This window comes from Anolis sagrei, chromosome 2 (assembly GCF_037176765.1).
Source record: "Anolis sagrei isolate rAnoSag1 chromosome 2, rAnoSag1.mat, whole genome shotgun sequence".
NCBI lineage: Eukaryota > Metazoa > Chordata > Lepidosauria > Squamata > Dactyloidae > Anolis > Anolis sagrei.
In genome coordinates this window covers 63,279,634-63,293,422 of record NC_090022.1, presented here as the reverse complement: position 1 = coordinate 63,293,422, position 13,789 = coordinate 63,279,634, and the positions used below count along the sequence as shown (strand labels likewise).

At 41.1% G+C, this 13,789-nt stretch overlaps 1 protein-coding gene across 1 annotated transcript in view; it reads right to left on the bottom strand.

Annotated features, from left to right (window-relative positions):
* Nucleotides 1–13,789, bottom strand: part of NUP210 (nucleoporin 210) — a 117,874-nt gene that overhangs the window by 78,409 nt on the left and 25,676 nt on the right. The window contains exon 5 of the mRNA XM_060765993.2: nucleotides 11,082–11,232. Coding sequence (XP_060621976.2) covers nucleotides 11,082–11,232 — 151 coding nt within the window. The remainder of the gene's footprint in view (nucleotides 1–11,081; nucleotides 11,233–13,789) is intronic.

Below are 13,789 nucleotides of genomic sequence, written 5' to 3'. Positions count from 1 at the left end.
TAAAGGATGATATAGCAGCTATATAGCACTTTACTGAGGAGAGGGAGAATCCCTTGTTGGAAAGGTGAACCAGGAAGTCTAGTACCACCGGGATGGGTGCCGTGGTTGGATTGTGTCCTATTGAATTAGTGTATGTTGTGAATAATGACCATTTGTAAGCATAAGATTTTGTAGTGGATGGTTTGTGAGCAGCAAGGAGTATGCGTGACACTTCATCTGATAGATTTAATGTGGTCTGATCCTCCATGCTGTTAAGCGGAGGGAGGGAAGGTCTGGGTGGAGAACGAGCCCGTCTTCCACCGAGAGAAGGTCTGGCAAGGGATTGAGGTGGAAGTATTCCTTGTTGGATATTAGTAGGAGTGTGGCAAACCAGTGCTGGCGTGGCCACCAGGGGGCAATCAGGATGCAATCTGTATTGTCCTGGATTATCTTGGCTATGACTGGGGATAGCAGGGGAAGGGGTGGAAAGATGTAGACGAGGTTCGGTGTCCATCGGAAGAGGAATGCGTCTCCGAGACAACCTGGGAATGCGTGAGGGCGGAGCCTTGCGCAATATGTTGGGCAGTGAGTGTTCGATGGGGACGCAAATAGGTCTATTGCAGGCATCCCCCATCTGTGTGTGATGATCTGGAATTGGGACGTGTGTAGGTGCCATTCGTGGTTGTTTTTTGTTGATCTGCTCAGTGAGTCTGCCAGTATGTTGTCTTGGCCTGGTAGATGAATGGCCGTGAGGAGGATGTTTCTCTGAATGCACCATTCCCAGATGCGGGTTGAGATTTATTATTTGTATTTTATTTGGTTTACTTTTACCCCGCCCTTCTCACCCCAAAGGGGACTCAGGGCGGCTTACACATCCAAGGCACAATTCGATGCCCATAGCATACATAATACACAATAATAAGCAATAAAACAAAATAACAAATTAGCAAACAACAACAACAACAATACATTGCATCTAAAACCGTTAAAACCAATAAAACCAGTAAGATTTCATACAAACCGATACAACCACTTCTTCCTTCTTGCCAGTCAGTGTTCGCTATCTCATGGTTCAGAGTTTTCTTCCACATTTATCAGTCCACATATATCAGTCCTGCCGGTCCTAATTGCCTGGTTGTCCTATCTAGTTAGCAGACTGCCCGAAGGCCTGGTCCCACAACCACGTCTTTGTCTTTCTCCTAAAGGACAGGAGTGATGTCGATGCCCTGATATCCACTGGGAGTGAGTTCCACAGGTGGGGGGCCACCACTGAGAAGGCCCTGCTCCTCGTCCCCACCAGCCTTGCTTGAGAAAGCGGTGGAGTCGAGAGCAGGGCCCCCTCAGATGATCTTAAATTCCGTGGTGGGACGTAGAGGGAGATACGTTCGGACAGATACGCTGGACCGGAACCGTACAGGGTTTTATAGGTCAAGACCAGCACCTTGAATTGGGCTCGGAACTGAACCGGCAGCCAGTGGAGCTGACACAGCAGAGGGGTGGTGTGCTCTCTGTATGTCGCCCCAGTGAGCAGCCTAGCTGCCGCTCGCTGTACCAGTTGAAGTTTCCGAACCGTCTTCAAGGGCAACCCCACGTAGAGCGCGTTGCAGTAGTCTATTCGGGATGTAACAAGAGCGTGGACCACTGTGGCCAGATCAGACTTCCCAAGGATTGATGTTAGTATTTGAGATCGAGTTCCTCCTTGTTTGTTGATGTAATATTTGACTGCAGTGTTGTCCGTTACTATTTGGACAACGTGGTTGGAGGTGATGCGGGTGAAGGCCCGAAGGGCCTTCTCCACCGCCATCATTTCTAGTGCATTTATGTGGAAGTGGAGTTCCTGCGGGAGCCAGTGGCCGCTGATTTTGAAGCCCTTGAGGTGTGCTCCCCAGCCTGAGTTGGAGGCATCTGTTGTCAGGGACATGGATGGGTGTGGCTGTATGAATGGCATGCCGAGGCGAACATTGCATGCTTTTGTCCACCATGTGAGGGAGTAGAGGACACTGAGTGGTGGGTGAAGGATCCGGGATTGTGGATCGTGGAGTGGGTCGAAGGTTCTGATGAACCAGTTTTGTAGAGGCCTCATCCGAAGCCGAGCGAAGGGGGTTACACTGGTGGTAGCTGCCATATGGCCAAGTATAGACTGGATAGCCCATGCTGAGGCCTGTTGTGAGAGGATGAGAGAGAGAATAGCCTGTTGAAGTTTCGTGAAGCGGTCTTCTGGGAGGAAGGCCCTTTGGAGTGTAGAATCTATGATGGCTCCTATGAATTGGATGCGTTGAGTTGGTTGAAGATGCGATTTTTCGTGATTTACCACTAGGCCGAGATCCTGTAAAAGAGATAAGGTGTAATGAATATCTGTGTATAATTGGGACTTTGAAGTACAGGCCAACATCCAGTCATCCAGGTACGGAAAGACTGTTATACCCTGTTGGCGAAGGTGCGCGGCTACGACCGCCATGCACTTTGTAAACACCCTTGGGGCAGAGGAAAGACCAAAAGGTAGAGAATTAAACGAGAAATGATAATTTTGAATCGAGAAGGCGAGGAACCTTCGGTGGGAATGTCTAATTGGGATGTGGAAGTATGCGTCTCGTAGGTCTATTGTTGCTAGCCAAGCGCCTTCGGGAATGAAGGGGAGTATGTTGGGAAGAGTGACCATACGAAATTTGCGTGGGGTGATGAAAGTGTTAAGTTTGCGGAGATCCAGAATGGGTCGTAGTCCGCCATCCTTTTTGTCTATGAGAAAATAACGAGAATAGAAGCAGGTGTTGGATGTGTGTGGGGGTATCTGAGAGATCGCCCCTTTAGCAAGTAGGGAATGGATTTCATCCCATATGGTCTGGGAGGGTTGTGTGATGATGATTCTACCCACGGGTGGGTAATCATGAAACTCAATTGCATATCCTCTGTCAATTATATCGAGGACCCAAGCATCTGTGGTGATGGCTTGCCACTGTGGAAGGAATGAGTGTAATCTATTGAGGTAAGTGAGTTGTTGAGTGGGTGGGGGGGAAGGGGAGGGAACGCTAAAAACGTCGTCTGTTGTTGTTTGAAGGTCTGGTACCACGGTACTGACCTCTTGAGGGAAGCGAAGGGCGTCTTGTAGCTGCGGTGGGCGTATACTGCCGTTGTCGTCCCCTGTAGAATGAGGTGTTATAGGGTTTATTGTAGTATTGAGGGCGATAATAGTAGGAGCCCCAGCGCTGTCGTTGATAAGTGTACGGTTGTTGGTCATATTTGTACACTGTCTGTTTCATCTCATGAGAGTGTTTCAGCTGTGAGTCAGTCTCAGGGTTGAAGAGGCCTGCCTCGTCCATAGGGAGGTCTTCAATAAGAGAGCGTTGTGATTGGGAGAGAATCGCAGCTCTAAGCCATGCGTGATGACGAAGGGCTACTGATCCTGCAATTAGTTTACCAGCAGTATCAGCTGTGTTTCTTGCTAAATCTTTTTGTAATTTGGCTAAGAGGATGGCTTCCTGTTGGAAGGCTTTAGCTAGTGGTTGGTCAGTTGGTGGCAATGACTCTAGGTATGGGGATATCCTGTTCCAGAGAACAGTCTGGTAGACACTCATGTAAACCCCATAATGAGCCATGCGTGCGAACAGGCATGCTGAGGAATAGAATTTTTTGGCCATAGTATCTAGTTTTCTCCCTTCTTTGTCAGAGGGGGATGCTTGGTTTCTTTGTACAGGTTTTGGTTGAGCATCGGTCACCACAGAGTTTGCCTTAGGCATCTTAGAGAGCCATGAGGCTGTGGAAAGATCAATACGGTACAAATTTTCTGCTCTTTTAGGAGTTGCTGGAACCAAGGCCGGGGCAACTCCTGTATTCTTAAGAATCTTTAAAAGGAATGGGAGCGTGGGCAATGTAGTAGATGTAGGTGTCTGTTGTTCAGTAGAGGTAAAGCATGGATCTGCAACAGTATCTGAAGGTTCAGGGGTGGCAAGATTTAGGGCTTTTGCAAGTCTTATCAACAGAGCTGAGAAATTTTTAAAATCTTCTAAGTGTTGGGGGGAAGGGTCAGGGTCTGGTTGGGGATCTTGAATCACTGGTGTGTCATCTGTGGATTGTAAATCGATAGTGTCTGTTTCCAGTTGGGGGGGCATGTTAGGATCTGTAGGAAAAGCCTGGGGATCCAGCTCCTCCTGGGGATCTGGAGGTCGAGATAGTGTGGCTGAGGGAGGTTCACGTGGGGGTTGGGGAAAATTTGGATCAGGATAGTGTGTAGGATGGGGTCCCCTGAATGAGTCAGGGGGGGGGTGGGTAGTAAAAGGGATAAACGGGGAAGGGGGGAGGGGGAGGGTACATATGGTAAGGGTACTCTGGGTACCCATAAGGGTGTTGATGCAACGGAGGCGCTGTGCGCATCTTCTTGGGCGGGGGAAAGGAGAGGGCTGTAGGCTGCCGCAGAACCGGGGATGGCGAGCGGCGGCGGCGCCCGGTGGATTGCGCCGAAGCGCTGGGCTGCCGAGGGGATGGTGATTCATCCGGTTCCGGGCTTTGGGGAGGGCTGGGTGAAGGAGGGGGTGAGTTTTGAGAGGGCGGGAGAGGAGGAGAGAGGGAGGGGTCAGCTGGAGGCTGCGGTTCCAGCTCCATGTGCTCTAAGAGTTCAAGGGGAGGAAGTTGGGAGGGATCCTCCATGTGGAGGAGAGTGGGAAGCGGTTCCTGGAGTTGCAGGGTGGAACCGGAGAGAAAAGGCACCTTTTGCAGTATAGGAGGACTCAAGGGCTGAACACCAGTGAGTTGCCGTCCCTTTTTCTGTTTGTTTTGTTTTTCCTTTGATTTAGCAGACTTCGAGGTCTGTTTAGGTGCTTTAGATTTCTTTTTAGGCGGCTCCCCAGTGGGAGTGTCTGCCTGATTCTTATCCCGCCTATCTCCAACATGTGGAGAGGGAGGCTGGGAGGTTTCTTGAACAGGGGAAGATTGGGAGGGGATAGGAGCCGTTTGCGGGGCCAAGGCCCGCTCGTAAAGCAGTGCTTTAAGTCTGGCGTCTCTGCCTTTACGCGCCCTGGAAGTAAAACCTTGGCAAATTTCACAAGTTTGGAGGTTGTGAGTTTCTCCCAAACATAATAGACATTTGGAATGTTTGTCTGCTTCGGGGAGGTTAGCCCCGCAAGCTGAGCAATTTTTAAAACATAGGGAAGACATCTAGCCTGAATGGAGAGTCGTCGGTCGGTCCGTGGTCGGGGAAGGAGAGGTCTGGTAGTCGAAAAAGCAGTCCTGAGTCAAAAGGTCCGAAAGAGTCTAAAGGCTAAGAGAAGTCCTGGCGATGCTGCCTGTTTGGCGCGGAAAAAGGAACTACCTCTCAGGCGCACGCCAGGGCTTATATACCGGGGGGGCGGAGAGTGGGCGGGGCTTGGGTTTATTCATTAAAATAATCATTTAAAAATTCATTGAATATTCTAGAAGTTCCGGATTGCTGCGCATGCGCAGGGAGAACCCATAGGTGTGCATTTCACGGAGGACACGAAGAAAAAATGTGTAACACAAATGAACAAAGGCATGTACCCACACATCTCAACCTATCATAGGTGATCCCTTGTGGCTGATCTACTTGCACGCATACAAATATGGAAGTATTAAACAATTAAGAAAGAATATATATATATTAAATGCTCACTATTTTGGAATTGCTCTGGAAAAGAAAACAATTAGTACCTAGTAACATCGCTGTTTACAACTAACACCCACTTTATTTACTTTTTCAAAAGACCAATTAATCCAAAAAGACCCACTGGTACTTTGTTCTATTATTCTATTATTATTGGATGCCGACATTTGCTGAAAGTGTTCCAAATTTGTTATTTTAAAAGTTATTCATGACTAATTCTTAGCAGGGATAAATGAAACAATTTTTCATTGATATTTCAGTCATGGTGATTTTTTACTACTGAAAAGGGGATGGTAGTAATGCAACAATACATCTAAGCAACCCACAGAAGCCTTCCATCTGGCCTGATGGTGCCCACGCTCATGGTACTGTGTGGGTTCCCAGCCTGCTGCCTCGCTGATTAATTATCACTTATGATGGGAATATCAGCATACCGAAAATAAGTCTCCCTTTGCACTTTCCTCTCATGCATAATTGCATTCTGTAGCAGCCATCAAACAATTGTTTACTGGGCTGTGCACCATTTAAATGGAGACCATATACAGAGAGACATCTTCACATACTTCTCTTCATTTAAAGGCTGCAACTTCCCCCACCACCTGAATGGTGTCACTAATATAATAATTCTTAGCACCATGCTTCTGGAGCAGGGGTGATGTTCAATGAGATCTCAATATACAGAGAACCAGGGGTTTAAACCTCTCTAGCCTATCATTTTGAGATAGTGTGTGTTGGGAGTAGATGAGGGATGAATGAGTATGTGTTTCTTTGTTTGCCCAATGGTGTCAGTGCCTCTGTATTATTGAGTCTCCAAATGCCTACAATGTTGCATGTAGGAACAAAGATCCCTGATATAAAATGATAACATGCCTCATTAAATGGCTAAAAATTAAATTTGAGAGTAAATCATATTCAGTTTTTCTTTTTTAACTATTGGTAACTCTGAAACTACTTTATACTACAACTGAAAAACTGTGTAGACTAGAATTCTGTGTAGACATGCATTTTACATTGGATTACTTTTGAAGCAAGTTTTGAAATTCCAGCTGATTCAAAATACAGCAGCCAGATTGGTTACAGGAACATCCAGGAGTTAACATATTACACCTATTCTAAAGTCACTCCACTTACCGCCAATTAGTTTCCAGACATAGTACAACGTGCTGATTTTGACCTTTAAAGCCCTACATGGTTTGGGCCCAGGTTACCTACAAAATCACCTTCTCCTGTACAATCTGTCCCGAACACTGAGGTCCTATGGGCAGGTAGTTACTCCAGCCCAATAGAACCCGGCTGGCAACCTTTTCATCGGCTTCCCCAAGACTGTGGAATGACCTGTCGAAAGAACTCCGACAGCTAAATAAGCTGTCAAAATTTAAAAACCAACGAAAGACCTATCTTTTCCAGCAGGTCTACTCAGCCAGTTTGAAGCATGAATTTTAAAGTCATGTCTTGTGTTTAATCTCTGTTCTTTATATTTTAATATGTATTTTATAGAAATACGGTTTAATATGTATATTTTATAGAAATAAATTTAAATATTTATATTTATATAATTTTTACAATGTTTATGTATTTTAATTAAGCTGTAACCTGCCTTGCGCAGTAAGGAAGAGCAGGTAAGAAAAAAATGTATTATTATACTGACACAAATACACAATATGTCACAGCAAACGATATATATATGCTGGATTTTGTAGTATTATTATTACTATTATTATTCGAAGAGCAAACAAATCTGGAAACTAAAGTGACCATATTACTTTTAATTATGGATTATTGAACCTCTACTGGTTTTCTTTTCACAAACAATTCGATAGGTCTTGGCTTTTTCCAAAAGAAAATCCTGCCACTAATCCCAGATGGCAGCCTCACAGGATAATACAGATCACTGACAATGAAGAAGTGTCAGTCAGATCTCCATATGCCACTGACTGAAAACCTGGAAATAGCTTGATATGGTTCTTTTTGTTGTACATCATACTGACATATTCTGGGATCTTACTCTCATTGAGTTTGTGGGATATAATGAACTTTCAAACACTTTGTCTTCTTTCCTGGGCTAAACTAAGAGTTCTCAAACTTTTTTAGCCACCGAGCTCTTTTTGAAACAAAAGTATCTTGTGGAGCCCCAATAAATGCTTATATATTACATATGGTATTATATATAATGTAAATATGTCAGCCATAGTCCGGGTCAGTGGCAGATATATGGAGAGTGTTTGTGTGAACTAACTGAAAAAAGAAACGAACAAATTCCTATGCACACCGCACACATATTGTTTGTAGTGCAAAAAAAAAAAAAAAAAGGAAAGAAAGAAAGAAAAATACAATATTTAAAACGAAGAACAATTTTAGCCAACACAAACTTAACAGTATTTCAGTGGAAGACTGCATAACTTTAAAATTAGTTAACATGAGAGGTCTTGGACCACATGGAAGAAATCAATACTAAGGCTTTTTTAGCAGTGCTGTGCATGACAGACCATGGACCATGCTTTTGGATTTATTTATTTTTCTCGTGTCAGGGCAGCCAGTCAATTATATTACATTTCTAACAGAACAAAGCAAACAAACAGAGAAAATACAGAATGTGTGAGTTTGGTAGTTGATTAGATGTCCTTTGACCAGTATCTGGCCACTTGGAGTGCTTCTGGTGTTGCTGCAAGAAGGTCCTCCATTGTGCATATGGCTGGGCTCAGGTTGGGCTCAGGTTGGGGGACATGAGAGAAGCCTCGCAGGATTGCAAGACATCCGGGCGTCCCCTGGGCAACGTCTTCGTAGACAGCTGATTCTCTCAATCCAGAAGCAACCAGCATGCTTTTGGATTATGTGATTTCAATGTTTATATTAATATTTTTAATCCCTTGTTTTAATGTTTTAATGTATACATTTTATGATTTAATTGACAGTTTTATGTTACTGTTGTTTTATGTTAGGTTTTCATGTTTTGTAAGGCATTGAATTTTGCCTTGAATATGTTGAAAACTGCTTTGAGACCCCCTCCCTCCCAGGGGTGAGAAAAGCAGTATATAAATGAAATAAATAAATAAACAGTGATGTTGTTGCTGAGAGAAGCTGTAACATGGGTGCAAGTGACCCAGATTTTAACTGCTCAAGAACTGCATGGGGAATGGTTCAAGAGAAGTGGGCAGAGCTCAGAAGAAGGAATGGGAATTGATAAAACATATCAAAATTAATATGTCAGGAATTTTTTTAAAGGTAAAGTATTTATTACAATAAATATGTTTAACATTAGGAAATAAAATTGTCTCAAATTTCTATAAGAATTAATTAATTACACTTGGCCCTCCATATTAATGGATTCTGAACCCACAAATTCAACCACCCATGGTTTGAAAATATTTTTTTAACAATTTTCAAAAAGTGAACATTGATTTTGTCATTTTGTAAAGGGGACACCATTTTATTATGCCACTTTATATAACAAGTATCTATGGGCGGATCTGGAACCAAACCCAGTAGATACCAAGGACCCACTGTAATTGCTATTTGACTAGATGTATTTGAATGAATTAAATGTGGCTGCATTAATTACAATTAATTTAGGATTAAAAGTAATTCAGGACAGAATACATTTAATTCATTTTGGAATGTTAGATAATTGCAAAATTAATTAATAAATCCTTAATCAACCTTGTAGAGCATGAACTCTGTGCAGAGTAGCACAAGAAGTAGTGACAGGAGAAGCAGCATCAACTGGCTGCTAACATTTGATATGTTTGCAGAACCAAGGTTTTATTGCAAATAAAACGTTTTCTGTTTGAATCAATGTAACTGAACACATCAATCAATTTCACTGGGTTGCAAAATTAAGGTTCCGAAATAAAAGACTTCCTATTTGAATTATGTAAGCTAATTGACTATGTTGACTATATTGGGAAAAACTAATGCCCCCCTCCATCAGTTCACCAATTGTGCTCTTTTAATGCTAGTCAATTACATTGTTAATGCATTTAGAAAGTTGTTACTGAATTGTAACACTGATTTTCCAGACAGGGGTGCTAATTTTTCCTAGTTTGCTTTGAGATCTTCAAAGAGGGCCGTTTGCCGGGCGAACATGGCAGTGGGTTCCTTTTATCTACCATTGTTTAGACTAAATGCCACTATTGCAAACATAAGGGAAGAAGAGGCTTTTTAAAAATAAAGGCATGTAACACTGAATTTCAAAAATCAGCATTACTAGAATTGCTTCTATTTCTTCCTCCATTTCAATATTGTGCTAGTCCTAAACTCTAGGGGAAAAGAGCCCTCTAATGCCCACTTTTTAGAATCCTCAGCAGTATTCTTACATGTTACACACATTCCATTTTTTACTATTTCATAATTTCCTGATATCACTGCCCCTTGATAACTCTCAGCATATTCAAATGATTGCTAATGGATGAGCACTATGAAAATTATCAAGTAGCCTAATAACTAAAAACATCAGACCCCAGCTTATCTTGGAAGCTAAGCAGGATCAGTTCTGGTTAGCCTTTGAGTGGGAGATGATGTACCCTATATCTGAGGAAGAAACTGTCAGAACTACCTCTGAATATTCCTCCCCCATATCAAAATCATAGAGTCATTGAAAGTTTACAGGCAACCCTAATCTGTAGCCCACTTGAAGGTGCACATACACAGACTCAGCTGTTTTATAAACTTTCAGTATTAATAAAGGAAACAAATAAGTGTATTTCCAGGCAAAGTCATACAAACATACATAAATCCACATTCTGCATGGTAGTCATTGCTGGGTTATGTAAAGTACACTTTAAAAATGTATTATGTTCATTCAACTTCCAGAAATAACACTTAGTAGACTTCCGATTTTAATGAATAGTGTATTCAAACTATGATATGAATAACTAAGTGTTTAATTTTTGGAACATATTCACCAGTAAGGAAAAAACACTATGTGATTTCAATTATGTATGCTATCAGTTTTCATTAAATGTGGAGTGATTTTTTTTAGTTCTACTTTATTATTATTAATTTTGTTTTTTACATATGTTGTTTAATGTTGTTTTAAATTGCTGTTTAATTGCTTTTTATTGTTGTTGTTTGGACATGGATAATGCCAGTTATGTAAGCCATCCTGAGTCCCCTTCAGGGTGAGAAAGGTGGATATAAAAGTCATAAATAAATAAATAAAACAGCATAAATACATATAGTTCTTCAAATCATATTCAACCAGAAGAGAATCCTTTAAAAATGTTAATGTTGGCATTGCAAAACTCACATTTGTTATTTGTGCTTATATTTATCTGCCTAGCATCTGAATATGCAGAGGGACTGTAACATGCAGAGAACAATGCATCATTTTACAGTTTTAATCTTTGTCAAGACAAAGCCTAGGGGTCTATAACCTTTACTAAGAAAAATGTATGCACTTCTTCTACAGGAGTTCCTCCGAAGCCTGGCAATCTGTAGAGAGAAAAATGATCATATCTGAGCACTGAAGGGAAGCCTGTAGTAAGCTACTTACCTTATAAACAGGTTCCTGGATCCTTGCTTTTAGTTTTGAACTCCCTGTTTTCATCCCAGATACTAACACAATGTCTCCTTGTCTGGCAACTTTTTCCATCTCTAATATATAGGAAGGTGGTATATATGTTGATTCTGAAAACTTCAGGATCCTATAGAAATGAGTAATAATATGACATCAGCTAGTCCTCCCTAGTTGAAAAAATGAGAAGCATTTAGTGCTGAGCTTAAAAGTGCTTTAGATTTGACACTATGACGAACATGCAGTTTAGGAAATGCAAAAGGGACTCACTTCAGATGAAGATGTCACTCCCCTTAAAGAGTTTCCCTTGGCTCTGAAATAGGCGATCCAAAGCATCTTGAACCATTTTAGCCACTGCACCACAGACATACACACCTTGGTAATGCCTAAATATTTTAGTATTCTATACAAAGAGCTGCCAGACAAATGTCTGAATGCTTTTTTTTTTCCAGAAAATGAAACAAAGCAATTTAGAAAACCACTGTTTCCTAAAGGTCCTAAAAAGCTTTGTTCCTGGATACTTGAAAGGGCTGCTCGCTTTAATATCAGCCTCCATATATGTCAAGAATTTCAGTAAGAACCTGTTCTGAGCATGTTCTCCTTCAAAAAGGTGGATGGAACAAAACGATTTTTGGACTTTCAAATAAAAGATAACATTTTATATAGAAAAGCGGCACAAAACATATGCATCTGAATTTTAAGATATGTTATTTTGTGTTGAGGATTAATCTGGAAGCTTTACTTTACCTACATTACACATGAGAAAGAATTCAACTGATTGGTCCCCAAAAATTATTCATCATGTCTGATTATTTTATATTTCATAATCTGCTGTTAGAAATTTTCTCAGCATACAATTCTGTCTTAACACGGCTCTGAAGAATTCCAGTAATCCCTTATAAAATGAGGTAACCTAAAGTTAGGCATCCATCTTACATAGCTGTGCCCATTGCAGAACACTCTTTCCTACAAGCATATCTGCTACGGGATTACTTCATTATTCTGTAACCACATGTCTTTGGTCCTAAAAGGTTTTTTTTTTTTTACAATACAATGCACCCATTTGAGATTATTTTTCCTCAGGCCTACTGAGCTCTGCATGTGCATATGTGCTTTCAAGTCACTTGCTGACTTATAGCAACCCCACAAATGGCCTATTAGTATGTATTTTTGTGGTTATTCATGTTTACCAATATACTCTTTGAAGTACTTGTTCATGAGCAACCCTGAAGACTGAATTTTAATGGAAAGGCAAGACAAAAATATCTTGAGAGCTGTTCAGCACTGGAACTCTCTGCCCCGGAGTGTGATGGAGGCTCCCTCTTTGGAGGCTTTTAAACAAAGGCTGTCGGGGGTGCTTTTAAGGCAATTTTCCTGCTTCTTAGCAAGGGGTTGGACTGGATGGCCCATGACATCTCTTCCAACTCTATGACTCTATAATTCATGCAAATGTAAATGGATTTAAGGTTTATTTATTTCAGTGTGGAAGAGATTGGTAAATGCTCAGCTTTCCTACTGTAAGTATTCAGACACAGGCTTTGTTTCAGCTGTTATCTTCCTCATTTTAAAACCAAATTGTGAACCTAAGTTGAACTTTGCATTTACTGTGCTTCTGCTTCTTTATGATCAATATACTTAATGTTCAACTTGGCCCTAATCAAGAACATCTGTTTATATGAGGGAAAAAATGATTCGGTGTTTTATGTACTTTTTTGATGTGGCCAGAAAGACTCAAATATATAGGAAAGGTAGTTTAGTGACTCAGTGAAAATTAAACAAATGAAATGCCTGTTGTTTCATTTATTATGATGGATAGTAAGCAAATTAGGATATACAAATACATTCAGGTTCATTGAAGATCCATTTTCAAAGTGTCAGTATCAATAACAGAGATATAGTAAGACATGAGAGGACTGATGTGAAAAATATTGAAAGAGATACTGCTTCTGGGAACCATTTCAAGCTGATGAATTTTAACCAAAATGGAAAATGATACACACCATTATATCTCAAAGCAGTGAAATATATATTTTTAAGAGTGGAAAGCACAAATGTATTTCTTCTTTTAACCATTTTGCATAGCTAGTACATGCAGTTTAACCTCATCCATGGTAAAGCATATGAACCAAACGGATCAGCTGGGCTTACAATTCTGGGGTTTACATGTTTTATAAATATGCTTCGATAACAATATCTGAGGGTCCTAAAAAAAACACCCCCTACATGCTTCAAAGCAATGAAAGGAAACAATTTCCATTCCTATTTTTCGACTTCTCATATGTTTCCTCTTAATGGAAATTGCTAAACTGATATAAGGTTAAATAAAGCTCCAACCAACACACTGAAGGAGTCAGGCATGAAAAGTTAATGTGGCTTAGACCCCGTGTGCCATAAAGGTTTCTGTACCCCTTATGTCTCACTGTGATTTCATGTCATCAGGCAATACAAATAAAATCAGTAAACTTTCAATTCACCTGTTACTTATACAATTGTAATATTCCTCATAAGATTTAAAGTTAGAGTTGGAAGACGAAAGGAAAGAAACAAATTTTTGAGACAAGTAAGGAGTGATTTTAGGAAAGAATTTTATGATGCATGCTCTGCAGAATTGGGGGGGGGGGGGGAATTACCAAGTTATTTTTCTCTCTCATTACAATAGATATGCCTGAGTAGGTTTATAGAAATAG